The sequence below is a fragment of the Stegodyphus dumicola genome, chromosome 8, assembly GCF_044657685.1.
Source record: "Stegodyphus dumicola isolate Sdum_Otavi_A_Nest chromosome 8, ASM4465768v1".
Taxonomy (NCBI): Eukaryota; Metazoa; Arthropoda; class Arachnida; order Araneae; family Eresidae; genus Stegodyphus; species Stegodyphus dumicola.
In genome coordinates this window covers 19,863,152-19,890,243 of record NC_140775.1, presented here as the reverse complement: position 1 = coordinate 19,890,243, position 27,092 = coordinate 19,863,152, and the positions used below count along the sequence as shown (strand labels likewise).

Below are 27,092 nucleotides of genomic sequence, written 5' to 3'. Positions count from 1 at the left end.
ATTATTAATACTGTTAAGTGAATCTAGCGCCAGAGTGTCGCTATGATAAACGAATACTAGAGTGAATTTTAAAGAATGCGTTTATTCTATTGTGGTTTATGCGCTGTCGGCGAAGTAGATGTAATTCAATCCAATAATTTGAAATGAAATGCAAGAAAAAATGCGTATAATTTAATATTCCAATACAAGGAAGTCATGTGGTGTACACATCAGATTTGTTTTTCACAATGCGAGAATCATTCATGCATTCATGCAGATTTTTCATTATTTAGTTTTTTTTTAAATATAGTACACGGCGATAATATTTGGTGGCTACAGTTTGAAAAGTGAATCGACGCAAAATGCTGTTTTAAAATTAACAGCCCTTCTGGGCTAACGCTCTTAGGACTAAAAAATATTTTGGCATTTGCAAGAACTATGTCTATTTGAATTACATATGCACACATAAAAATATTAGATTAAAAATTGGTTACTATTTTAATTATCAAAATTTAAGTTATAATACTTTAATTCTAAAATTTCATGCGAAATTTGAGCCGTTTAAGAGAAATCAATTTCTAATTTCTTTATGTCTGGTCTTATTTCACTTAGTTTTAAGCGTAAATTAGAATCCAGTTTTAATTTTGTTCTGTATTTATTTTTTAAATATAACATGGAAGAACATTCTTGCGCACACATATAGGTTGTCCAAAAAGGCAATACAAATTTAATAGCTTTGTTTGAAATGCTTCTAAATTATTTTTTTCGGTTAACAAGTGTGTTATTTTTTAAAATCTTCAGTTAGATTTCTATCACAGGAAATTTCTGTCAATTGTTCCTTTTCTTCATGACATAACATTTCAGGTATATTTGAACAAAATGGATATCTAAACTAATTTTCTTTTTCATAATCCTCGGGCAAATATAGGTTGGAATTATTTATCAATGAAAAACAATGATTTTTAATGTCGGATGCTAGTTGTTCTTCTATTTTAAAATTGTTTTTGGTTAGAAAACTTTCTAAAAGTGGCAAAAAGCTTAAAATATTATCCAATTCTTTGAAACTTAGCTGGAGTTTTATCATTGCCTTTACATTATCTCTAACGGTAAACAAATTGACATTTTGTCCTTGTAATACTAAATTTAATTCATTTAAATTTCCAAAAATATCAGCTCAAAATGCTAAACTCGCCAACCATCATTCACTAAATAGACATTTTTGCAATTCAAATTTTGAATCACACAGAAAAATTTGAATTTCCGATCGAATTTAAAAAGACGATTTAAATCTTTGCCTCTGAATAACCACCTTACTTCGGAATATAACAAAAGCGTTTCATGTTCACTGCCCATCTCTTCACATAAAATCGTAAATATTCTTGAATTTAAAGCTCGGCTTTTAATAAAATTGGGATTTCTTTGGTTACTAAAGCTTCACGATGTATGGAGCAGTGAGTAAATTTAGTTTCAGGTGCGACTTTCTTTATTTGCGAAATCACTCCGGAATGTTTTACTGTTAAAGCCCGAGCTCTGTCACGACAATGCACTTATTCGAAGGAATATCATTCTCAGACATAAAATTATCAATTACTCTAAAATTTTCGTTTGCAGTTGCTCTACCATGATAAGATTCACAAAATAAATATTAATGGGCCCCTTTTGCTTCAAAAAAGAAACCTAATAACTCTACATGAAATATTCCGTAAAGTATTGCAAATAAAAAATGAAACCACTTGAAATAAAGTAAACATTCGTCCAGCTTTAGTTGTGGTACTATAAATGTTGTGCCCTGAATTTAGATACTCAGGCAAGACTCAAACCCAACTTTCAGGCGTTATAACACGTTCTTACTGATAATCATCAAAAAAGTTAAGTGCGGTTTTTGGAGCTCCTTCATTGTGCTATAGAAGCACGTAAGTATTGTCTTTAATATGTCATCAAAGTTACACATCACAAAACGTAAACATCTGGCGACTTTGGGAGACATCCGGGAAAATGCTAGAAAGTATTCCATAGGATGATACGTAATTAAATAAGCCATGAAAACTTTCTTGATGTTTACGCAAATTTTTGATAACTGATGTTATACATCACGTTACAGCATAGTAATTCGCTACGGCAAACGGATGCTGCAAAGAGATGGCCCTCGCATCATCTTTTCCAAAGCCCATTTGATTGTAATTGTTTTCTTATGAATGATAACATTTCAAGACATTCTATTCTCGCTTTAGATTTTGTTTTTTGAAAAATAAGGGCACCTCTCATATTAACTGACCTGCAAGGTCGCCAGATCTTTATTTTATGAGATATGTGCAGACTTTGAGTAGATGTTTTGCTGCACACCCACATAGAGTGCCTAATGCCCAACAACTGGAAAGAAAATTTACTAGAATAATGGAAAACGTTGCCCCAACAATTTATTAACCGCCTCATATTAACAGAAACTCAAGTAATAATTTCGCTTAAGAGACATCATATCCCTATTATATATAAACTTTTACTTTTATTCCATGCATGTATCTGTACTAAGGCCAGTAATTCTTTACAACTTTTAGTTGTTAAACGTACCGTTTATGTGTTCTATTTTGCGCGTGTGGTTTACACGTGTAGACCACACGAGCAAACGTGTTTAAGTTTTGCACGTGTGTGTGCAAAACTTAAAGGCGAAAGTGCCTTAAATTTTGCACTCCAATATAAGTCTCCTTAATTAATACACAATAACACTCCGAACAAATACTAGTTCAGAAGTCAAACAACAAAAATCAGCGTTATATTTTCAAAGTTTCACAAGACTAGTTTCGATGGTTTTACCGAACCACCATCCTCAGCTGCAAAACTGCAAACCGCTGCAAAACCGCAGCAGCAGCAAACCGCATTTGCAGCTGCTGCGGTTTTTGTTGTTTGACTTCTGAATTAGTATAAGTCTCCTTCCCTATGCCGACAATCCAAAAATGTGAAAGCTCATCAATAAGGTTTCTGGACTGCGGATTTCTAGATTATTCTATGCCACAGAGCTTGCGTAAAGCTGATGACGTAGCTTATTCTAAACTTGAACTCAAAATTTCAGGAACTCTTCTAATCAAGCCAAAAACTTCTCTTGATGATTCTCCGTATTGGATAACAACGAGCTTTTAGCTTCAGCTCTCCTGCACTCGCTTGCTTCAACCTATCTGGACTGCAGTCTGCTGCTCTCTTCTTATTGCAAATCTACCAAAAATGTAAGCATCTTGAAATAAACTAGTGTGCCAAGTTGTTTGTGGCCGCAGCATGTTTTCACTGAAATAAAATGAAGATTTAATCTGCCTTGGCTGCCACGTTCCTATTCATTGTGGATCGGCATTTCAGCATTCTTTATGCCACCAAATTTCTTGCTCTTTATTACGGATTCAACGTAATGAAGTTCAGTTTACTTCTACGTTCTACACCATCAATATTGCAAAGTCTTTGTCTCTTTTTTATTACACACACACATACATATATATATACGTAGTTATATATGTATATCTATCTATAGATAGATAGATAGATATACATACACACACTCACTCTGTTATGTGGCTCGGTAAGCTGAGGTTTAGTCCAAAGGGGCAATTTGGCCTGAAGGACTATTAATTTCGTTTTGGCAATTTGCTTTGAAAACTTTAAAAGGCTGTATCACTTTTCAAATTGCTGCCACCAAACATTATCGCCCTGTCTTTTATTTAAAGAAATTAAATAATGAAGAATCTGCATAAATGTATGTTTCTCGCATGTTGATAAAACAATGGTACCTAGAGTCATCAAAATTTGAATAACGTAATCTTCCATAGAATATGGGCATGTGGAAGCCCTAATTTGAGTATGAAATTTGTTTTTTCACCGATTTCATATTTTGTAACATTTCAACGAATTTTTGATTAAAAAACTAAACAAAGCGAGCAATGGCAATACTTTACGGGAAAAAAAAAAATTATCTCCAGCGCGCGAGACTCTGTATCGGAAATTCTAAAGGTATTCTCATTTTAAAATTAATTTGCGATATTGCTGTTGAACTGAATTTTGTAGTTTGAGTACGTAGAATATGATATTTAATAAATAAAGGTAACACACAAAACGTTAAAAAAACGCCCCTTTGGACGTAATTTAAAATCTGAAACCTTTCAGTTTTTTTTTATATGTCGGTAAACTGTACATTTTTTGCTTTAAAAGTTATTACGTTTTTCTTATGATCCGGTTGAGGTTTTTATGCCTTTAGTTAATTTGAACGCAGTAGTTGTGGAATTATCAACAATTTAAAAGTTTAAGTAGTGCTAACCCCAACAAGAACGCTAATTATTTACATTTGAAATTCTTAGTAGAATAATGAATTAAGTCAATTTGTGCATCAACTTCAGTATCTTTTTGCCGAAATTTACTCCCAATTTTGTGCACTGACTTCGTTCCCGCTGTGCGAATTGCTTGTTTTTGAGTACAAACTCTATTTTTAATTGCAAAAATTTTTAAACTGTATTTGGTGTTTTATATTTTTCTCTAGAGTACAATTTTTAATAAAGATGTTTTGCCGCGAAGGGAGAACTGAATTAATTGAATGAGAAACATATCTCTGATAAAACTCGAGGAAATAAACGCTTAAATGAAGTGCAAGAAAAACTGTGTGTAATTTGAGAAGCCGTCCAAGCAGCAACCGAGCGGTAAAAGCCTCTGAACACTAATAGTTCTTCTCGGGATTCGAGTCCGGACGAAAGGGCTGGCTGCATGGGCGATTTCGGTGGTTTTCACCATATGTAACGTGAATACTAGCTAGTTTCCCTTAAAAAGAACTGCACGGGGCATCCCGCTTTCCGAGTAGCGCTTAAGCACGTAATAAGTAAAAAACGTTAATAGGCCGTACAAGGAAATCCTGCAGTTTCCATGTCAGTTATTTTTTTCCCTTTTTCTAAATCTGATTTCAGAATTTTAAACAGGGAAGAATCAGTAAATTCTGTAACTCCAATATTAATTTACAACAAATATTATGTTAATGTTCAATTTCAAGGAAAACGGTACAAAATTAATACTTACTGGACTTAGGTAATTCTCTGCTATGTTCAGATTTCTCAAAGATTTTGAAATTTTGACAACATCCGCGAATGCCAAGCCAGTTCCACTTCTCACTTTGTTTTTCGAAATATCCAAGTCATCAATTGTGCTATTATTTTCTATAACTTTAGCGAGAAATATACCACCTTTGTCTCCAATCAAATTGAGGGATAAATCCAGTTTCTTCAATGTCGTATTTTCTGACAGTCCTGAAGCAATAGCTTTGAGCCCCTCATCAGTTATGCTGTTATATTTAAGGATTAGTGTTTCAAGAGGACATTTTGAGATTAATATTTTTCCTATCCATTGGCACATGGCATCATTTACAAAATTGTACGAAAGATTAATTTCTTTCATACATGTGTGATCGACAAATAGCTTACACAGAATCTCAATTTGAAAATTTGGAACAAAGCCATTAGAACATCTAAATTTTTCAAGCTTTTGCAGCTTTCGGAGTCCTCGCAGCAGAGAATTAAAATCAGCGATTGATAATTGCAGAGTTTCAAAGTCTAATGATTTTGGAGGAAGAATGAAAGTGAATTCTCTAAGCTGGTGCAAACTGCCAAGTACCAAATCTAAGTTCAAATATATTGGCCTTTCGGGTGCGGCTACAAAATCATCCAAAAGTTCGTCAAAGTTCTCAGGGAAAAGATCTACATTTAGAATACTTTCAGGGATTTTGTTCAATTTCGTTATTTTCAAGCGGTAAACGTAATCTGAGAATGTCTTTAAATGTTTCTCCAGCTCAGAAATATCAGACTGATCAGGTATAAAATTTTCAATTAACTCTTGAACAGACTTTTCCACAAACATGGCCTTCCACTTGTCATCGAAACGCCAAACATCGTATGCCGGCCATTTTAGCAAACATTGTCTTTTCCAGTAAGGGCCTTCTTCTAGATTGGGCAAAATATACTTGACAGGAATATCCAAAGGCAAGAGATCTATCATCCTTCTTTTCTGCTCCTCAGTAGCGCTTTTTATCAAACTTGCCAGTTCAGGACCTGGATTTATAAATGATTGGTTATGATTTGATCTGCGGTATAATTTCGCATTTAAGGAGAAACACTTTAACCCATTTAGTGCTACTCCCGAGTTAACTCGTAAACAGTTATATCGGGTTAAGGTATCCGACTACAGGATATAACTGTTACCTGAAGGTTAAGATATGAACTGATTAAGCTATCCGACTACGTTCTAATCGTCAATTTTGGCGAAATGTTTAAAAAAAAATAATTACTTTATTTTAAAGCTTATACATTCAGCTTCCCAAAATTACGTTTCTTTTGTCTCTCCAGTCTTCAGAAGAAGAATTATGGCGCCGTGAACCAGAAGTTTCCGTTTAAGAATTCAGAAGTTGTTGTCTAAAGGTACTCAGACTAATCTGATTAACTTTAAAATGAGAATACTTCATTTGAATACTTTTGGTGATGCTCAAAAAGATGATTTTGAACCTTGCTGTTTGTTATTAAGTGCTCGGGAACTAAATGTAATTTTCATACTTGGCAACATTTTCTTAACCTTGAGTTTGTATTTTCATTAAGTTAAACATTTTTTGAAAATCTTTTTTCAGTTTTTCTGCTACGAAAGAAAACTTAGCGTAAAATATTACAATAGTAATTTTATCAAAATTTCCACAAGTATTTTGTGAATTAAATAGGCAAATTTCTCTAAATATAATAAATTTAAAGTTTTTTCAGACAATTTTATAAATAAAAAGAAAGAAATTTCGCGAAAAATAGCTAGTGCATGTACTCAAACAGGTATATGTAATACACATTTTAATTTACCATTTAGAATTCAGCTCATTTAATTCCTTATACCGAAATAAATTTTTATAGGAATATATCTATTAATCGGGACATTTAACACACTTTTTTAAACTCAAAATGTAACAAAAATTCATACTTTGTTAATATATTTTCACATATTTCTACCTTAATGTAAATAACTGTCACTGAATTTTGAAGTTGTTTTTCTTATTTCCTTGTCACCTAATCTTGTTTGTGTAAGATTCGTACTGTAAACATTCGAAGTTTGCGAATTTCTAAGCTGCTTGTTTGTGTGTGGCATGTGAGAGCGCGCATTTGAAATATGCAGTTGCTGATTTGTTTTCTCATGACTTGATATTAAAGTACTATAATATCACGCGTCAGACCGCAAAGTTTCCCTCTCCCAGAAAATCCATCCTAAGCAGAAATTTATCATCTCTTGCTTTAACATCATCGACAAAGTAATGCTGCCTGGATTTTCTAGGATGGTAAACAATAAATAAAGCATCTGAGTTTGATAAAAAAAAATACTTACGTATGAGCTTAAGTCAGCAGTCTTCTAGACCGCGCAATAAGAAAAGTATAAATTTTTTTTCGAACATCAGTGGCTAAGGATTAATTTTTCATTTGGTAGCTAGCATTTTATTATTTATTATACTTTTACAAAATATTATGCGAATAAAGGTCGGGGTAAAACAAATTACGCACTCGCTTTAGATGAATTCTTAGGAGAGGAGTCAAATTAATCACCAAATAAATAAATAAATAAATAAAAATAAAAATAGTTATAAAATGTAAAAAAAAATATTTTGATATGAATTTAGCAATTAAGATATTACCTTGTAGAGACATAAGGTATTTTTTAAGCAGGAGAAGTGAAAAATGAGCAACGCCCTCGCCGGGAATTGAACCACGGACCTCTCGAATACGCGCCCAGCGTGCAGACCTATACACTAGAGGGTATGCTAAGAAGGCGGGAGAAATAGCTTATAACCTATCATTACAAATATGTTGTCATCCACAATCTGTCTTTTCAATATATAACTTTCTATTGTATAACCCTAATTGAATTCTGAGAAAAAACTAAATACAATCTACTTTTCATAATGAATAATGCTCATTGTGATGCAATAAGTATGCTTCAATAAGTTTATAACAATTACAGAATACACATGATGTGTAACTACAATAAATAATGTGGCAAATACAGAAGTATAACAAACGACATACTGAAACAAGTGCAAACAAAAGAGACTAGATGTTTCTCTCTGATGAGAAGCAACATCACTTTTGGGAATTAATGAAAACTACAGACTCAAGTGAAACTTGTTAATGGGTTTATCGTGAATGTAAATGCTAAACCAACTGTATCTAAATGAATACCATCCTTCTTATGTATATATGAAGTTAACTATTTTTAAAATTACAAAAGCAGAGTGTCATAACTGGCTTGAGATGACAACGATTGTGAACGTTTATAGCAACTGAGCGTAAAGCGATTAATGCAACTCATATATTTTTATTATACATTTAATGCATAACAGGCAAATTTTGTGTATATTTACTCGTATCTTATGTAGATGGATTGAATATATTTGTCTTATTCTAATATTAAGGATAATTTATTTTATTTTAGCTGCTAATTTACTATTATATTGGATGGTTTCATATATAATATATTATTACACTTCTTTAGTTTAAATTTCGTTACATGGCTATGGACTTATATTTAACTAAGTATTTAAATTTTGTAACTGTATGCTAAAGAAACAACTTTTAAAATTAGAAACATAGCCATATTTTCATTTCTTTGAATGTAATAATTCAATGAACCATGTAAAATGTCAAAAGTAATTATTAATAATATCTGATTGAACCAGATAATCATTATTCTACGAGACAAATATTCTCTGCAATAACAATGCTGCATCAAACTTGGAGTAAAGGAGTTGGTGTTTCATTACTGGAAACAGAGCATCACTTTTGCAAGCTAATGAAATCGCTACTCTTGATTGAGATTTAATAAGGAATCTATTATAATGCGAAATATTAACCAAATTATGCATAACGAAAAATACGTTTTTGAGTACATTATGTAAATAAACTTAACTTTTTATTACAGTTAAGAAAGCAGATATTCAAGCTTGAGACATCCAATTACACATGCACTGCGAAACTCATCGCAGCAAGAATGTACAAACGAGAAAATGCAACATGAAGCCTTAAATGAGTCTAATGATGACTTGTGGCTAAACACACTGTTCACATAGCGAGTTATCATACTATTATTATCAACATAGCTGATGAGGCTTTGATGTAATTGTACCCATCTTGTGTAAAGCAGTTTTTAAATCCTGGATGATTTTCGATGGCGGCAAGCGAATTGAAGTTGCCTTTTATAGTACACCTCAGACAATTTCAAATCTGGAAAACTAACTGGCCAAATATTCTCACTTGTCAAATATTTTTGTCTCTTAGCTATTGTCCTTAACTGTTGTTGAGAGGTATAGTCCATGAAAAGGCCCATGTTGAGAATCAAGTCAAGATGTATAGTCAAGTATAGTCAAGTTGAGAATCAACTGCGCTTCTATAAAGACATACATGGGGCTTTGAGATCGCCTATGTGTACCTATGAGGACTTGAGAAACCTTTATCAAAGGTATGAAGTACAGCCATCCACTGTGGATCCTGGCCATACCACGATATTTCTGTCACATTAGTGATCTTATTAGTGGTTAGAAACGTTTTCTAGCTTTTGAGTGAGAATTGAAAAATCTTGATTTTCTTAAGCACCATTGGGCGCTATTGTCAAGACTTTCTGGGTATCAGCCAATCATCTGAAATTATCTCCATTCTCAGATGGCACTAGGCATTACACTGAGTTCACTTACAACTTCAAACTGGGATTATGAGACTGCCTTGCCTTTAGTATACCAATAATTCTGCACCTCATTCTGCCATTTAAATGTTAGTGATTGGTCATTCTGCCCTGCTTTTGATAACGTTTAACAACGTTTTTTGCCCTACTTTTGATAACATTTAATAACAGACACTGTGATTACTGCTGATGTGTACGAAAGGAGAATGAACGAAGAAAAAGATACCGTTTTACCTTTACCATTATCGAAAAAACTGAAACTTATATTTGTACGTTTGCATAGTCAGCACAACTGTTACTGCAATATTATTCGACCGGATAATATTTCCAGTTTTGGTTTAGTGTGTTTTGAGAAGTAAAAAAAAAAGTGTTTATTTCCTTATCATTAATCATTAGTATATATGCAAAGCCTTTCTGGGGTCCATTATGATATATTTATTTAATTCGGCCCAATGTAAGACATTTTATCTCATGCCAATTTCTTTCTGGAAATTCTTGCATACTAGCTAGCCGCAGGTTTTTTAAATTCTGTGTAGTAAAACTATCATGTTCAGTGTGCCTGTCTGCTTATTGGTAAAGGTATAAGCTGACCTTTACCAATAAGCAGTTAGGTTTGTTATTGGTAAAGATATAAGTAGAGAATAAAATAACGTATTTTATATTATAAATTTATGATACTAATTTAGAATAATACTAATTTAGTTGAAAATTTTTACTAACCTCGTACTGACTGAGATCCATCCACGATGATATCCCTTAAATTTGGGACAGGGCAACGACACCAGTTTGGGTCCTCAGATTTTATATGACGTCCTTTCTGACACAAAATATCTTCTGGTAGAAGGTATTTCCGTTCGGTCTCTTGAGGTTCGCTTTTTGTTGAAGGAGTTCTCGTAGAAGTCAGATCCGTTCCAGAATCTGTCCGTTCCGTTACGGTTTCAAATTCCGTGTCTTGGGTCGTTGAAACTGAAATTCCATTGTCAGATGTGCGTTCGGTTGTATCATCCCAAGTACTATAGAAAAATAATCATGTGATTCATAAAAGAATAAATTTCTTACTTTAGTTTGTTTCCAACACTTTAAAACTACTTGCAAATTTTGAATGTTAAACCTCTATACGAGAATTAAAAAACTAATATACCCTTTGATATTCTGTTCGGAATGCGAGTTTTTTTATGCAGTTGAGAATTGCATTGCATATGTGAATGTATTTAGATGTTTCTTTGTTTCGTTCTGCTCTTTCATAAAATATTCTGATTTCGCAAATTTCATAAGAAAAGCCTTGAAACTCTCTTAAGCTAAAAATCTTAAAATCTTATCAGAGACTAGTAAAATGAGCATGCGAAATTTAATGAAATCTGTAACTGTCATTACGTCTTGGGAAAAAATCAATATTTACAAAACGACGTATAATTATGTGAGGATTTCCAATGACATGAACCGAATGTGTTTGGAACATAAGCCAAAGAAAAGTTTCATCTACTGCTTCAAAATAAAACAACATCGTTATTCGTCATCTTATTAAACCGAGTATTTAACGCTTGATAAAAATTAAAAATAAACAAAGACTTGAAATTATTGCATGCGATGTATGCTGCTGTAGCCTGGTAGCACATATTATTTCATTTTTCAGTGATTGAATGTAGATTGTGGAAATCCATTGATGATTAAGTTTGGTGTGATTTATTTTGATTGTGAGGTCACACGAGGGCTGTTTGATAATGCAATGACTATCTGTATGTAAGTTTTATGGCCTTTCATTATGTGTAACGTGCGTCATTTAAAGTTCAAATTAACGATTTCTATTGGTAATGTTTATAAAACGAATTCAGGTTCCTCAAAATATAGAAAATAAACCAAAGTAATAAAAAAGCACATCTTTAAGGGTATAATTGACTTTTAGTAACTTACGTCTCCGTTTCCCCAGTGTCACTTTCTTCATCTGACATGGTAATATATAATTAATGCGAAACTAATTTTATGTTCAGTCAATTTTTAGAGGCAGCTAATTCTCCTAGAAAAAAACATACGATAAAAGCAAATAGAGTTTGCAGATGACAATACAAACATAAGTTATTAGCATATAATGATTCCCGATAAGTAATGATAATAATTGATTAAATGGAAATTTCCATTACTAATGTTTATTACATATTTCCGGAAAATTTTTTATATTCCAGAAGGAAATATTTTACATATAATGTAGCTAGCAAGGATTTTTTATTCCTTTTAAATTTTAGATGAATAAAAAATGCGATTTTTTGGTAAACGTATCCTCAGTTACTGACCACATCTTCATGGCAGCTTTCTCGAAATACCGTTGGATAAGAAAAGACGCCTACCAGTAACTGAACGTATAAGTACTCTAAAGAATGGTAGTTCGATCTCCACAGCTGCAAGATGTCAAATAAGTCGACAGCCAATCACCAGTCTGCATATCATACTCAGTAGCCAATTTTCGAACTGTGCTTTGATTAACTATTATGTCTCAACGAAACCTAATTTCAATAAATTTAAATTAGTTTAATTTCCTCTACAAACTGATATGTCATTTAGATTTCCTTTACTGTGTCTCGAACATGATGGACTTTGAAACTGAAATATTAGTGAAATTCACGATTGACGTTATGTAATCGTAAAGAAGCTCCAGATTTGATGCAGACTTTGATAACCAGTTTTCTGTATTCTCATCTCAGAGTAAAATCTCAGAGGTAAAGTGCCTTGCGTACTAATTCATATGATCTCATCTTTAGTGATACAATTGTGAAGAACCTTTAAGAGTGAGGCCCCGAGCGGGATTCATTGATTGACCTGGTAAGAGCAGGATAATTTCCTTCTGTGAACTAGAATATGTGACCAAAGCATCAAAGTTCGACCCAAGTTCGGATCTCAAGAAACAGGTTCACTACAAAAGCGTTTTCATGGTTTTGTCAATGTGTAAACCGAATATGAGCTAATTTCATTGAGAAAAATCCTTTGCAAAGGCATTCCTTGTCTTAAGCAACTAACACTCGCAAACTTTACTACTTTCGAACGATCAAAGTCGCATGCAAAAATAATTTTTTTTTAACCTAGTGTGTACATAAGAAATAAGTGTTGCAGCAAACTAAATTGGAAATTGAATCCAACAGATACTTCTTGTGAAATGGTGTTCCTGCTGAAAAAGTTCTCCAGTATTCATAATCTTTTATTTCTAAAATTATGATACAAAATATTTAAGTTCGGATTTAATTTTTAGTCTTTATTATTAGAAGGAATTAGTAAAAAATACACATAACTCTCTTTTTTCTATTCTTTTCCATTTATATACACGTATAAAGCAGTTCAGCTGTTATGGTGGTTAGTGACCTTGATTGCCATAGCGATGGAACCGTGTTCGAATCCCGGAGAAGTAGGGTTGAAACTGTCCGTCCCTTCATAAGAGGCGACGGTGGCCACATATTAGGTGCTCGGCCATTAAAAATATGTAGAGAGTGGGATATATAAATACCTCTTACCTTACCTGTTTTTTTTTTTTTTTTTTTTTTTTGTTTTTGTAATTATAACAATTTTCGGTACGTTTCCGTTATGCACCCGGCACCCTTTTTCATGCCTACGAAAGAGAAGCCAAACATACTTCGAGACATATCGATAGTGTCATCGTTGCGTGTTTTTTTTTTTTTTGTGTGTGTGTGTGTGTGTGTGTATCTATTAGCTATTTTTACAATTAAAAACCTGGCTAAAGTGCGTTGCAGATGCTTGGCGGCAAAGTACGAATACCCGATTTTCAATTAAGTACAATGACAAGATCATAAAAATAAGATTAAAAACAAATTTGTGATAATCTATTAAACATTTGGCTTTATAACAGATTAAAATTTCCTTTATCTTCGGAATACACCAGAATTTAATCATCAGTAAGCGGCAAAATCTATGAAACGTTTGAAATGTAATGGATTCATTGTTAAAAAGTTTTCTTTCAAAAAATATAACTTACTTGTATAATGGTAAATTCCTTATTTGCATAATGTTGCTGCATACATTAAAAAACAATCTCAAGTTTAGCGCACTGAAGCAATTAATTTCAAAATTGCCCTAATACTTTTGTGCAAATTTCATATGAACATTTATAATTTTGATTAGTGTTAACATTTTGTAATTTCATCTGAACGTTACTGCATGCGAAATTTTGCAAATATGATTTCCACATATCAAAACTCGTGCCAAGTGCTAACACTTTAATGCTCATTTTATTGCCTTGATATCTGAAAATAAATGAATAAAATTTAAAGCTTTGTAGTTTCAGAAACAGTATCTTTTACGTTTTGAACAAAATTTCACTTATGCGTTTCCTATTCAAAACGTTTCTTATGTTTTTTAATTACTCAGAAGTTTAACACTTTTCAAATTGGGCTTAAGTTATAAAACCAGACAATGGTTTACGTGTTCGAAATCTATATATTAATTAATCATGGCATATGCACTGTATATATATACAATGTACATATGAATGGACACTGTATATATGACTGGCGCGTGATATAGCAAGAAGATTGACTTTATATGTTAGAAAACAAACATTCAAACTCATCTTAAAACTTGTTTTTTCCATATGAAATCGCTTTCTGCACTTTATTTCTGCTCGAAAACGATTCGTTGATTGGTTTCTAAATGGTAAAGCACATTTTCAAGGCTCCTAGTGACAGGTACTAAGAACTTAAGCGTCAGTAAAAGCGATGCATTTCCTTTTAAATTCTTTGAGCAGTCCAATTGTTTTTTATTTTGTTCTTATAACTTTTCATTTTTAACGTAAATATTCAACACCTAAATTTTAAAATATTTCCAGCTAATGATCTCTTTTCAACAAAATATTCATTCTTTTAGCCCCAGCTCCTTTTTGTCTTTTTATATCATACATGCATAGTTTCATCTCATCTGCCATTTAGTTAAAGCTGAAATTAAATTAATATCATTGCGTAAATCCGCATTAAATTTATAGTGGTTTTGATCTTCTAAAGCAAAGACTTTTAGAAGTGGAACTGATACTGAGTGATTTCTTAGAATGTGAAATAGTATGCATGACTCGACATTGCAACCTCTATGTTCTTTTAATTCACATTTATATATCACTTATAAGCATACTTATTATGTAGCAATGAAGGATCTGTGAGTAAAGTGTATGTTGATATATTTACGTAATCTTGGTTGTTAAACACTAGTATTTCTGTACTTTACTTCGTTACATAGACTTGCGACTGTTTAGGGATTTCTTTGCTCCTGATGATGAAGGAGCTGTTCTTGTTTACATTCGAAATTGATTGGGATCTTAACTAAACTACACAAGATTGCTGATTTAAGCGTAAGTCCAAATATTTGTTTTCCAAACATTGAAGTTTGAAAAAATATGTTTTATCCTATTATTTTTAATTCATTGTAAATTATTTAACTTAGCTCATCAATTCATTTTAAATTGTGCAATTGATATCAGTTGAATATTTTATAAGACATAATTCGTCAAACATGCCAGAACGTATCTCGAGGCGGTGCGGAAATGTTTCGTTTTCTAGTCTCTGTTTAACAATCGGTTTATTTTGAAATTATAAATTTGCATTAAATATTTATATTTTCAAGAAACTTTCAAAGCATGCAACTGTTTAAGAAAAATATAGATTTAAAAAAATTCTTATGTAATTCTACGGATTGGTTGAAAATCTCTCAAGTTTAATTCTTCTCGAAACAAGTAGCATGTAATTCTTCCTAAAGCATAAAATCTAATTGAGAAGGAAAACAACATGGCAAAAGACAATCTTATAGTTTTACGATACTGAGCAATTTCGTTCGCGTCCTAATGTTATCGATTAATTAGTTTGAGGATAAATAGCTGTGGTGTTATCCTTGATCTGGTAAAAGTTAAATAGTTCCAAACTACTAACATACGTGAAGCGATTTATCACTATATCTGAAAGTAACTACAGAATCAGACAAAATTTTAAATAAATCTTTTCATTAAAAAAAAATCTGAAAGCTTTCAGATTGTATATTAAGCCCAAAGGGGCGTTTTTTTAACGTTTTGCGTGTTACCTTTATTTATTAAATATCATGTTCTTCGCGCTTAAAGCATAAAATTCAATTTAACAGCAGTATCGCAAAATAATTTTAAAAGAGCTTATATTTAGAATTTTCGATGTAGTCTCGTGCGCTGGGCATAAAAATGTTTTTTTTTTTTTTTTTCGTACAATGTTGCTATTCCTCGCTTTGAAATCGTTGAGTTTGTTAACCAAAAATTCGTTAAAGGTTTACAATGTATGAAACAGACGATAAAAAAAATTACAAATTACAAATTTGAGAGGCCCGTATTCGAGTGGAGGTCTATGTTATTGAAAATGTGATGTCTCTAGGTACCGTTGGCTTTTACTAGTGTGAGAAACATACACACATCCATTCAGATTCTTAATTATTTAATTTCTTTTAATAGTGTTACGAATTTGGTATTTAAAAAGCTAATGTTAGTTCAATTATAAATTAAATGGTTTTATTTCTCGCGCAGTGCAGCGCGTGACGAATATTAAAAGAAAGCTAAGCCGGAAAAATTAAAAATACAAGAGCGCGTGCGTTAAATAAATAAATATCTCTTTTTGATTTCGAGAAAGTACTGGAAAATTCTAGCGCGTGATTTTAAAATCTTATAAAAAGGAGGAAAACATCTCAGTTTGTGAGTAGTTGCTTAGTTTGTTGTTGTTTAGAAAACTGCTCCTGTTGATTGTAGCGAATTCACGGATTAGCGTTCTTTAGCTGTTTTGAATTACGTTTTATTGGATATTTGAGTAGTTAAAAGATAACTACTGTGAGATATTGTAATACTGCATGATAATTTGAGAAAATTTAAGCATTTTTGTTGTGATAATAATAAATTTTTGTTCATTTTTCATCGGACTTGTGCATTCATTTCATAACGAACCCGTACGCACGCAACAATTTTTGGTGTCAGGAGTGGGGTTTGAATGCCAATAACAAGAGCGATGGAAGAACAATTCAGGCAAATGATGACTGCATTTGCTGCTTTCCAAGAAAAGATGGAAGGGGCCGTCAACTCCGTTAAGGAAGAAATGAAATTGGGCCAGGAATCCGTTAAGGAAGAAATGAAATTGGGCCAGGAATCCGTTAAGGAAGATATGAAATTGTGCCAAGATTCCGTTAAAGGAGAGATGAGATCCGTTAAAAAGGAAATGGAAGCCGTTCACGAAAAGTTGGAAGCTGGTCAAGTAACTCTTAAAGAAGACATAAAAGCTGTACAAGAAAAGATTGAAGCAGGTCAAGTCGAAATGAAAAGAGAAATAACTTGCGTAATAGAAAGTAAATTTGAGGCTATGGAAGACAGAATAGGAGCTGTCGAAAATAAAGTCGGGCAAATTGAAGAAAAGGTTTCTTCTGTCAAAGATGAAATAGAAGATAGAGTGTCGGCTGTGGAGCAACGAGTCGAAGGAAGAGTTTCGGCCTTCCAACAACAAATTGAAGAAAGAGTTTCTGCCGTCGAACAACAAATTGATGATAGGGTTTCTGCTGCCGTCGCCAAAGAAGTTGACAGCCTAAAGAAGTGCATAGCGACGGTAGGAAACAATTCTGAAGGTTTCAAATTTTTATCGATGCCTGCTCGTTCTGTTCTGAAACTATCTACATATGATGGGAAGACCTCCTGGCAGGTGTATAGGACACAATTTTCTATCGTTGCGGATGCGAATGGATGGGATTCCCAAGCTAAGGCCTGTCATCTCGCCGCTTCTCTGAGAGCAGACGCAGCGGATATCCTGCAGACGCTTCCCGAAAATCAAAGGCTAGATTTCGAAGCTCTATCCGGCGCTTTGGACCTGCGCTTCGGCGAGAAATGTTTAAAAGACTACAGCAGGCTCCAATTAAAATCTCGTCAACAGAAGCTCACCGAAACGCTTCAGGAGCTCGCGACGGATGTTGAAAGGCTGTCACATCACGCCTTTTCGGAGTGCCCGATAGAAACAAGGGAAATCCTGTCCCTGCAATATTTCATCGATGGCATCCGGGACCCTGAAATACAGAAAGCACTGCGAATGGCGGATGTAAAAGATTTGAAAAGCGCTCTGTTGTACGCCATGAAGTTCGAGGCAGCCCAGGAAGCAACTAATAGAGATCGCTACCCAGTTAGAGCTGTGCGAGTCCATGAGCCAGTGGATCAACTGATGGCTCGTTTAGATGATTTAGCCAGACAAGTCGAAGCTTTGATACGAAGTAGGAGCGAGAAGAAAGTGGCTCCAAGGTGTTGGAGATGTGGTAGTGAAGGTCACCTAAGACGGAATTGCAGAACGCCCCAGGGTACGGAATATAAAGCAGATGATTTTACCAGACAAGTCAGTGGCTTGAGACGGAACAGAAGTGAAAAGAAACTAGTTCTAAAGTGCTGGAACTGCGGAGTTGAAGGCCACATACGAAGAAACTGCAAAACATCCCGAGGTACGGAAAATAAGACCATTTCCCAGCAACGACGCAGTAAACAAATCAGTGACCATATCGAGGAACGGAGGTTGCCAGATAATGAAAAACCTTGTTTTAAAGCGCTTAAAATTTATACAGTGAGTGGCAACAGTAACGGAATGTCCATTAATGGGAATATCGATGGAGTTCCTTGCGATATGATCATTGACACAGGAGCTAATGTTACCATCATTAGGAAAGACTTAGCTGAACAGTTTAAAGATAAACTTATTTGGACGCCATCCTGTGTTACCCTTCAGACTGCGTCTGGTGATAAGATCGACATAACTGGGAAGTTAAACGTAAACATCACGTTTGGAAGTGCCGCCTACCATCACACGGCTTATGTGGCGGATATCACAGATCCATGCATACTCGGATTGGACTTTTTAAGGAAATACAATTTTTCCTTAGACTTCAAAAACAACAAACTGCTTTCAGCATCTGGTGACATGACTATCCATCCTCAGAAGAGATCCTCACTTGGAAATGCCGACGCCTTGTCCGAAAGACCCAGCTCGGGAAGCCGCCGAAATCATGCTAGGGTCGAAAAGAAACGCAAGACTACCAGCTATTCTCCATCTCAGAAGCTCTTCGGTCGAGACCTTCGTCAGCCTTGTGACCGCCTGTTTGATCGCCGTACGGATGCGCCTTCATCGCCTGAGGAACACATCCAAGATGTCCAGGCCCGTTTTGAAGTGATGCCCCGTTTCGCACGAAAGCGAGTGAACTTGGCGACGGAGAAAGTGAAGACCAGATACAACACGAGAGCTACTGGACATAGATCCAACAAAGGAGACAAGGTGAGGTTGTGGAACCCGATTCAACGAAAAGGACTCAGTCCTAAACTACAGTCACCTTCGGATGGTCCATGTACAGTGCGGAACAGACTGAATGACGTCTCCGTGAGTCTTCGAACTCTTACGACAGGTTAGCTCATTACTATGGCCATAGTACGTAATGTAAATAATTGTAAATAGTATCAGACCATGGTCCTTTTTGTTTATAAATGTGTATTTGATTTGATTTGTATTTAGTATTTGATTTGCATTTAGTATTTGATTTGTATTTAGTATTTGATTTGCATTTAGTATTTGTTTTGTATTTAGTATTTGATAGCATTTGATTTGTTTAAGTTAGTTATTGCATTTATTGTTTATATTGTTTGATATTGTAATGTAATGTTTATGCCACAGTTGCATTTATGCCACAGTTGTAAGTTTAGCTTCCTGTCCAGGGATTGTACTGCCCGGGACGTGCGGTCCTTGGGAAGGGGGCAGTGTTACGAATTTGGTATTTAAAAAGCTAATGTTAGTTCAATTATAAATTAAATGGTTTTATTTCTCGCGCAGTTCAGCGCGTGACGAATATTAAAAGAAAGCTAAGCCGGAAAAATTAAAAATACAAGAGCGCGTGCGTTAAATAAATAAATATCTCTTTTTGATTTCGAGAAAGTACTGGAAAATTCTAGCGCGTGATTTTAAAATCTTATAAAAAGGAGGAAAACATCTCAGTTTGTGAGTAGTTGCTTAGTTTGTTGTTGTTTAGAAAACTGCTCCTGTTGTTTGTAGCGAATTCGCGGATTAGCGCTCTTTAGCTGTTTTGAATTACGTTCTATTGGATATTTGAGTAGTTAAAAGATAACTACTGTGAGATATTGTAATACTGCATGATAATTTGAGAAAATTTAAGCATTTTTGTTGTGATAATAATAAATTTTTGTTCATTTTTCATCGGACTTGTGCATTCATTTCATAACGAACCCGTACGCACGCAACAATATAATGAAGGGCTCTAATAATTGGTGGCAACAATTTGAAAAGTGAAATGCCGTTTATAGTGAACCAGTGCAAAATGCCAAAATGAAATTAATAGCCCTTCTGGGAAAATAAGCCCTTCGTCTAAAAAACATAGAAAATAAACACATGTTCTTGTGCTAAACAAAATAAATCACAGTTCATAGAGATGAACTAAATAATAGTCAAATTCAGTTTAAAACGTAAACTTGTAGGGTTTATATTTATTTTAACTAACATTTATTTTAAGTTTAAACTATCTTTCCTGTCAAGCCTTACTTTCCCCTGGAACTGCCAATGCCAGAATATGTAAATTTGAGTAGAACGCGCAAGGATTCAAATTATCAGCGGAAGTATTCTGATTTAAATCGAAGGAAACAAGTTCGGTATGAGAGATTCTCTTACTTAGCGAGCGCGGAGGTAGTTAGCGAGAATTGAAGAACCCCGCGTTGCGGCCTATGTGCTTGGCGGGAAGGAGTGGTCATCGTTCCAGTGAGCTTCAAGTCTGCTGAATTAGCAGCGGTATTGTAAAACGCGGTGAGTTAGTTATTTTAGAGAGCCTCGTAGTTAGAATCTTGTCTTTATTTTCTTTTCAGGTTATTATTTTTATTTGACTGCCAAGTTGGCACCGTCTGTAAGCGTCAAGAGAACGCAATTGTAATTTATTACGCTGAATAAAAAGGGACTTAAACCCTTCACAAGCTTCTATCTTTTACACAAGTTTTCACAGTCACCTCTTGGTTGCTTGCAAGTTAGAGGCGCGCAACGTTATATTGGCGCCCAACACTTATCGAACTGAAATGGCCGAAAACTGGATGGAAGCCGCTGGACAACACCAAGAAATGACAACGCAGTTAGAAGGATTTGGATACCTGGTCCAGACGTTGAGAGCGTCTATCAAGCCAAACGTCTATTTCGACGGAAAAAATTCGGTGTCCGTATTTTTAGAAGGTATAGAAAACCACTTTCAGCTCTACCCTGTGCCTGAAAGACAAAAAGTTGCCATCGCCACATCAGCACTAAGAGGACAGGCCGCGCTATGGTGGAAAAATATAAGCAAATTTCTTCTAGGTGAATTTGGAAGCCCGACGTATACATTTGAAAATTTCAAAAAATCGTTAGTAAAGGCCTTCCCCATAGTGAAAGATCGCGCACGGCTGGAAGCCGAACTATATAGTTTCTATCAACGGGATACAGCAGAATTGACGGACTTTATTTTACGAAAAATCAAGCTAACGGATATGCTGTATGGGAAAAAACCCGATGCGGAGATAATTGAAATAATATTACCAAGATTGTTACCCGCTGTCCAAGACTACTTTGAAATTAGAAACCCAAGAACATTGCAGGAACTCTTCGAATTGGCGGTGAAGTTTCAAAATCGCAGAATCGCGGAAAGAGCGAGAGGGGAAACATATTCTCAAAGTACCCGAAGGAAGGAGGAAACCAGAAATGGAAATCACTCGTATGGGGGAAAGAACTATCAAGCTAACGCATCGAAACTCGAAGGTCAAGGCCCAAAAAGAAAATTTGAAAATAAGCATCCGCGTACCCAGAAGACACAGATTGAAAGGAAAGCTTTAAACGACTAGAGGGGCCTGTGAAAGGGAGGGTCCAGAACCCGGAAGTTTAAAAAAAACCCTCAAATAGACATTTAAATACAGTCATCGTAAAAAACTCACAGCTACCAATTATACAAGTCCTGGTTGGCGATGTACCAGTAGAAGCCCTCATCGATACAGGAGCAGAAGGAAATTTCATGAGTGAAAAGTTCTTCAAAAAGAATTTTTATAGGATACGACTCTTTAAAACCAGAAATACGGAAATTATAGCGGCGCAAGGAAAAACATGTCACTGCATCGGGAAAGTATCATTAAACGTACAGGTAAAAGAGGAAAATCTCAAATTATTAATTTTTGTGGTGAAACACCTCCAACACTCTCTTATTTTAGGTATGGACTTTTTAAGGGCCGCGAGGGCCTAATTAAATTTTCAAGATAGTTCCGTGGTGCTGGAGATGGACCAGAGGGTGGTGGAACCTGTGGAGACACCTGAATTGGACCTTAGCCATTTGAATGACCAGGAAAGTAAAGCAATACAGCAAGTGGTGAGTAATTTTTCTCATTTGTTTTCAGAAAAACCAGGAAACTGTCAAATCGTGACTCACAAGATTCAATTAAATGCCGAAAAACCTTGTAGGACTAAACCGTATCGCTATGATAAACAAAAAGACTTAATCATCGAAGAACATATTCAGGAGATGTTAAAGAATAAAATAATAACGCCCATAAATAGTGAGTACGCGAGTCCAGTCGTACTATGTAGGAAAAAGAACGAGTTTCCTCCTTCAGATAAAAGGGCTTGGAGGTTTGCTATCGATTATAGAAAACTAAATAGTATCACTAAATTTCCAGTTTACCCTTTGCCGGTTATAGACGAGATCATTAGACAGATAAAATCGACAAGATATATGTCTACTTTGGACTTAACATCTGGCTACTATCAAATAGCTATGAGACCCGAAGATATACACAAAACCGCGTTTATAACAAAATCGGGCACTTATGCATTTTTACGCATGCCCTTTGTGTTGTGTGGGGCCCCATCAACATTCCAGAGAGCTATGGACATTGTTCTAAAGCCTGTCCCAGGAAAATCAACTTTAATTTATCTAGATGATATAATTATAACGAGTAGTACGTTGGAACAACACATTAATGACCTCGAACAAGTTTTTAAATTATTAAAAGAGGCCGGTCTTACAATTAACGCCTCAAAATGCAAGTTCGCAACTAAAGAACTTAAATATCTCGGTTATAAAATTTCGCAAAAGGGTATAGAAACGCAAGATTCAAAAATAAAAGCTATTAAGAATTTCCCACCGCCCAACACCGCCAAGAAACTTTCGTCTTTCCTTGGATTATGTTCTTACTATCGATCTTTCATAAAAGATTTCGCTAATATTGTTGAACCACTCTTAGTAATCAAAAGAAAAAAGAGTAAATTTACGTGGACAGCGGAAGCTAACACAGCTTTTGAAAGATTAAAAGAAGCGCTTATTAATGCCCCTGTTTTAAAATTCCCTGAGGGGGACGAAAACCTGGAAATTGCGGCAGATGCGTCAGACTATGCGGTGGGTGCGGTTCTTATGCAAAATAACCATCCGCTGGCATTTTTTAGTAAAACATTGAATCAGACACAAAGGAATTATACAGCTACAGAAAGAGAAACATTAGCCGTATTAATGGCTGTACACAAATTTCGAGTTTATTTCGGCAAATCGCCAGTAACAGTCTTTTCGGATCATGCGGCTGTTGGTAGACTTTACTCGGGAAAAAACCTAACGCCCAGGTTAATAAGATGGGCTTTAAAACTCCAAGAATATAATATCACAATAAAATATAAACCGGGTAAGGAAAACAATGTAGCTGACAAACTTTCTCGTATAAAACTGGACGACGAAGGAAATGAACTTAAATGCGCTGTGTTGACTTCAAAAATTTTAGATTCTAGAGATACGGTTATTACTGAACTGAAAGCTGATCCTGAATTTGGAAATATCTATGCTTATTTGAAAGACTCTGAAAGCTTTGAGCATACAGATATCGATGCGATAAGAAATAGAGCAAAAAACTATGAAATAATAGATAATTTATTATTCTATACGAAAACAACAAACGAAAATCTTGAGTATAAGCCAGTCATCCCAGCCTCGCTTCGATTAAGCATTTTGAAGGAGTTGCACGAAAAAAAAACAGCGGGCCACCTAGGGGTCAGAAAGACTTTAAAAAGGGTACGCGAGGCGGTATATTTCCCGCAATTATACAAAATAGTAACGGCGTATGTCAGGTCCTGCAATCAATGTCAGTTAATAAATGATATTAATTACAGCCCGGCCGGGTACTTAAATAGCATTCGCGCTACATTTCCCAATGAAATTTTAGGCATAGATCTCCTTGGTCCCTTCCCCCAGAGCGAGTTAAATAAAAATCGTTTTCTTTTAGTAATAGTAGATCATTTTTCAAAATGGATAGAAATTGTTCCACTTAAACTCGCGTCAGCCAAAACAGTCGCAGAAGCATTCTTACACAGATACATTTTAAAATACGGTGCACCGATAAAAGTCATTAGCGATAACGGAAAACAATTCATTAGTCAAATATTTAAAAACATATGCAATGGACTTGGCATACGCCATATCAAAATGGTTCCGTATAGACCACAGGCTAACATAGCAGAAAGAGTTAATAAAAACATAGTAAAAATAATTCGCAGTTACGTGAGCACACATCACAAGCGCTGGGATGGCTACATAAATGAATTAGCTTATGCTTTAAGAACGGCACATCATGATACTACGGGAAAAACTCCAGCAGAATTATTTTTAGTGAGAAAGTTAATTACGCCTTTAGATAAATTATTCTTTGTGCAACAAAGAGAGCAGGAGTTTAAACAACAAGATGTGCAAAAGTTGATTGATCAGGCGCTTAAAACCTCGGATACGACAAGAAATAGACAAAAGTTATATTATGATAGAAAACGCCGTGAAGCGGATTTTAAAGTTGGGGATAAAGTATTGAAGCGGAAATTTTCTTTATCAAGTGCCCCAGACAATTTTATGGCAAAGCTAGCTCCAAAGTTTGAAGGCCCCTATGTAATTCAGGAAATCAAAGGGGTAGTATTATATCTTAAGAACGACAGAGGGGAAATCTGTAAAGCAAGTCCCGACCAGGTGAAAAAATACTATAATCCAAATGATTTTGAAATCCTTAAAAGTTTCTTGCAGGACTCAAGTCTAAACGAAATAGAAGGGCCAGAGACTGCAACAACTATTCCACCACCCAAGAAACGGAGAACTGAAGAGAGACCTAGCACTTCTACAACCCGGACGTCGGTATCAAAAAGAAAAAATGATTTTCAAACTCCGGCGTTTAAGAAAAACAAAAATACAGATGAACCGGGTAAAGAAACCGTGGTAAAGACGAAAACACCACCTACAAATGATGGCAGGAGAAATTACACATCAAGGAGAACGCGCACACGGTCACAGAGTCAGGTGCCAGCAAGGCCGCCGTTCCGGAAACTGAAACGCCAGCAGGAGGCACAAAAATACGAGGAACAGAAGAAATTCAAGAAGGACTCCAGACCGGAGGACGTCAAGACCACCCGTCCCAGGCAGAAACGCAAAGGCCAACAACCAGACGATTACTCCGTCAAGAGGCCAGCATGTAGAGGACGCAAAAGAAAGAGCAACGTGGACGACACTCGGAGATCAATAAGGAGAAGATTGACATCCATGAAACCTCTAACTTGGGATCAATTTTGCCAAAAACGGATGACGGAGTTTCAAGCATCGAAAACTCAAAGATAAGTTAAAACCTTCTATAAATTTTTTTTCTCTTTTGTTCCGAAATGTTATGCATAAGTACGAAGTTCTATGTTTTGACGAAAGTCAATATGTCTCGGTTGAGACTTAGTTTTGTTTTACTTTATTTAGCTAAGGCAAAAGTATTATTTTCTTTAAGTGTAAAAGCTAAAAACAAGCATTTTCTGTTGGTCGAAAGACTAATTCTGTTATGTTAAAGCCAAAATTTGGCCGAAGATAAAAATAACTTCGTATTCTTGTATTAATGAGAATTTTAGTTTCAGTGCCGCCAGCTTGGCGAAGAATGAGTAAAGTAAAAATTTATTTTCTCTTATTCATTTTATGGTAAATTGTAAAAAGCATATGTATAAAATTTTGTAAATGTATGTAAATACTTGAAGGTTATGTAAAAGTAGAATTTAGTCTAGAAGCATAAAATTGTAGATGCTAAAAGTGAATGCTTAAAAGCAATGAAGTCAAAATTTAAGTAGTAAATTGTAGATAATGTCATGCTTTAGAGCGAAAGCCTGCATGTTTAAAGATGAATGAGGGGGAAGTTAGAATGAATGTGTTTTGTAGGGTTCTCCACCTACATTTGAATTTTTAAGACTATTAAAGTAGCTCATTGAGTTGTAGAATGTCGAGTAAGGTGTGTCTATTTGGTTGTTGAATTCTAACAAATCATGGTGGTTAGGGGAAGTGTTGTAAGACTAAAACACGAATATTCCCGTTTGACACCACACACGGTGGAGAGCCAGGGTAAAGTTAAATTAATGCTTGAAAAATTGAATGAATGTGAATTAAGCAATAACTAAGAAAAATGAATCGTTTAAAAACAAAAATTTATTGTGTCAAGAAAGTGTAAATTATAATGTATGTAGAAAGATACTGATACTTATTCCTTCCAGATGCTGGAAGGAAAGACCAAGATTGATTGATGAAGTCCAGGAAAAGTTGCTGTAAGAAGAAAGCTTTGTAACGAGTAACAGAATTTTAGTATATAATTGTTACATAAGATTTTTTTTTTTTTTTTTTTTTTTTTTTTTTTTGTGTAAACGAGGCTTTCGCCAGTTAGTTCAGAATTAGATAAACTTACAACAGGTCGTTTGTAGGACCTGCTTCCAAGTTTTCCAAATTCTGGCAGCGGCAAATGTAGGGTTTATATTTATTTTAACTAACATTTATTTTAAGTTTAAACTATCTTTCCTGTCAAGCCTTACTTTCCCCTGGAACTGCCAATGCCAGAATATGTAAATTTGAGTAGAACGCGCAAGGATTCAAATTATCAGCGGAAGTATTCTGATTTAAATCGAAGGAAACAAGTTCGGTATGAGAGATTCTCTTACTTAGCGAGCGCGGAGGTAGTGAATTGAAGAACCCCGCGTTGCGGCCTATGTGCTTGGCGGGAAGGAGTGGTCATCGTTCCAGTGAGCTTCAAGTCTGCTGAATTAGCAGCGGTATTGTAAAACGCGGTGAGTTAGTTATTTTAGAGAGCCTCGTAGTTAGAATCTTGTCTTTATTTTCTTTTCAGGTTATTATTTTTATTTGACTGCCAAGTTGGCACCGTCTGTAAGAGTCAAGAGAACGCAATTGTAATTTATTACGCTGAATAAAAAGGGACTTAAACCCTTCACAAGCTTCTATCTTTTATACAAGTTTTCACAGTCACCTCTTGGTTGCGTGCAAGTTAGAGGCGCGCATCGTTATAAACTAAGAATACACAAGTTAAATTTTAATCTAAGCTGGCTCAGTAAACTCTA

General features: G+C 34.9%; 1 protein-coding gene across 3 annotated transcripts in view; it reads right to left on the bottom strand.

The window, feature by feature from the left end:
• Positions 1 to 27,092, bottom strand: part of LOC118189325 (dynein regulatory complex subunit 5-like) — a 71,871-nt gene that overhangs the window by 5,273 nt on the left and 39,506 nt on the right. Inside the window, exons 1-3 of one of the 3 annotated variants that reach the window (XM_085822912.1) lie at positions 13,667 to 13,804; positions 11,602 to 11,704; positions 10,411 to 10,703 (exon numbers count right to left, since the gene is read on the bottom strand). In XM_085822912.1, coding sequence (XP_085679038.1) covers positions 10,411 to 10,703; positions 11,602 to 11,639 — 331 coding nt within the window. In that variant the 5' untranslated portion in view covers positions 11,640 to 11,704; positions 13,667 to 13,804. Of the gene's footprint in view, positions 1 to 5,019; positions 6,035 to 10,410; positions 10,704 to 11,601; positions 11,705 to 13,666; positions 13,805 to 27,092 lie in introns of those variants that run through there. The other 2 variants (XM_085822913.1, XM_035359910.2) reach the window with 2 other exon arrangements.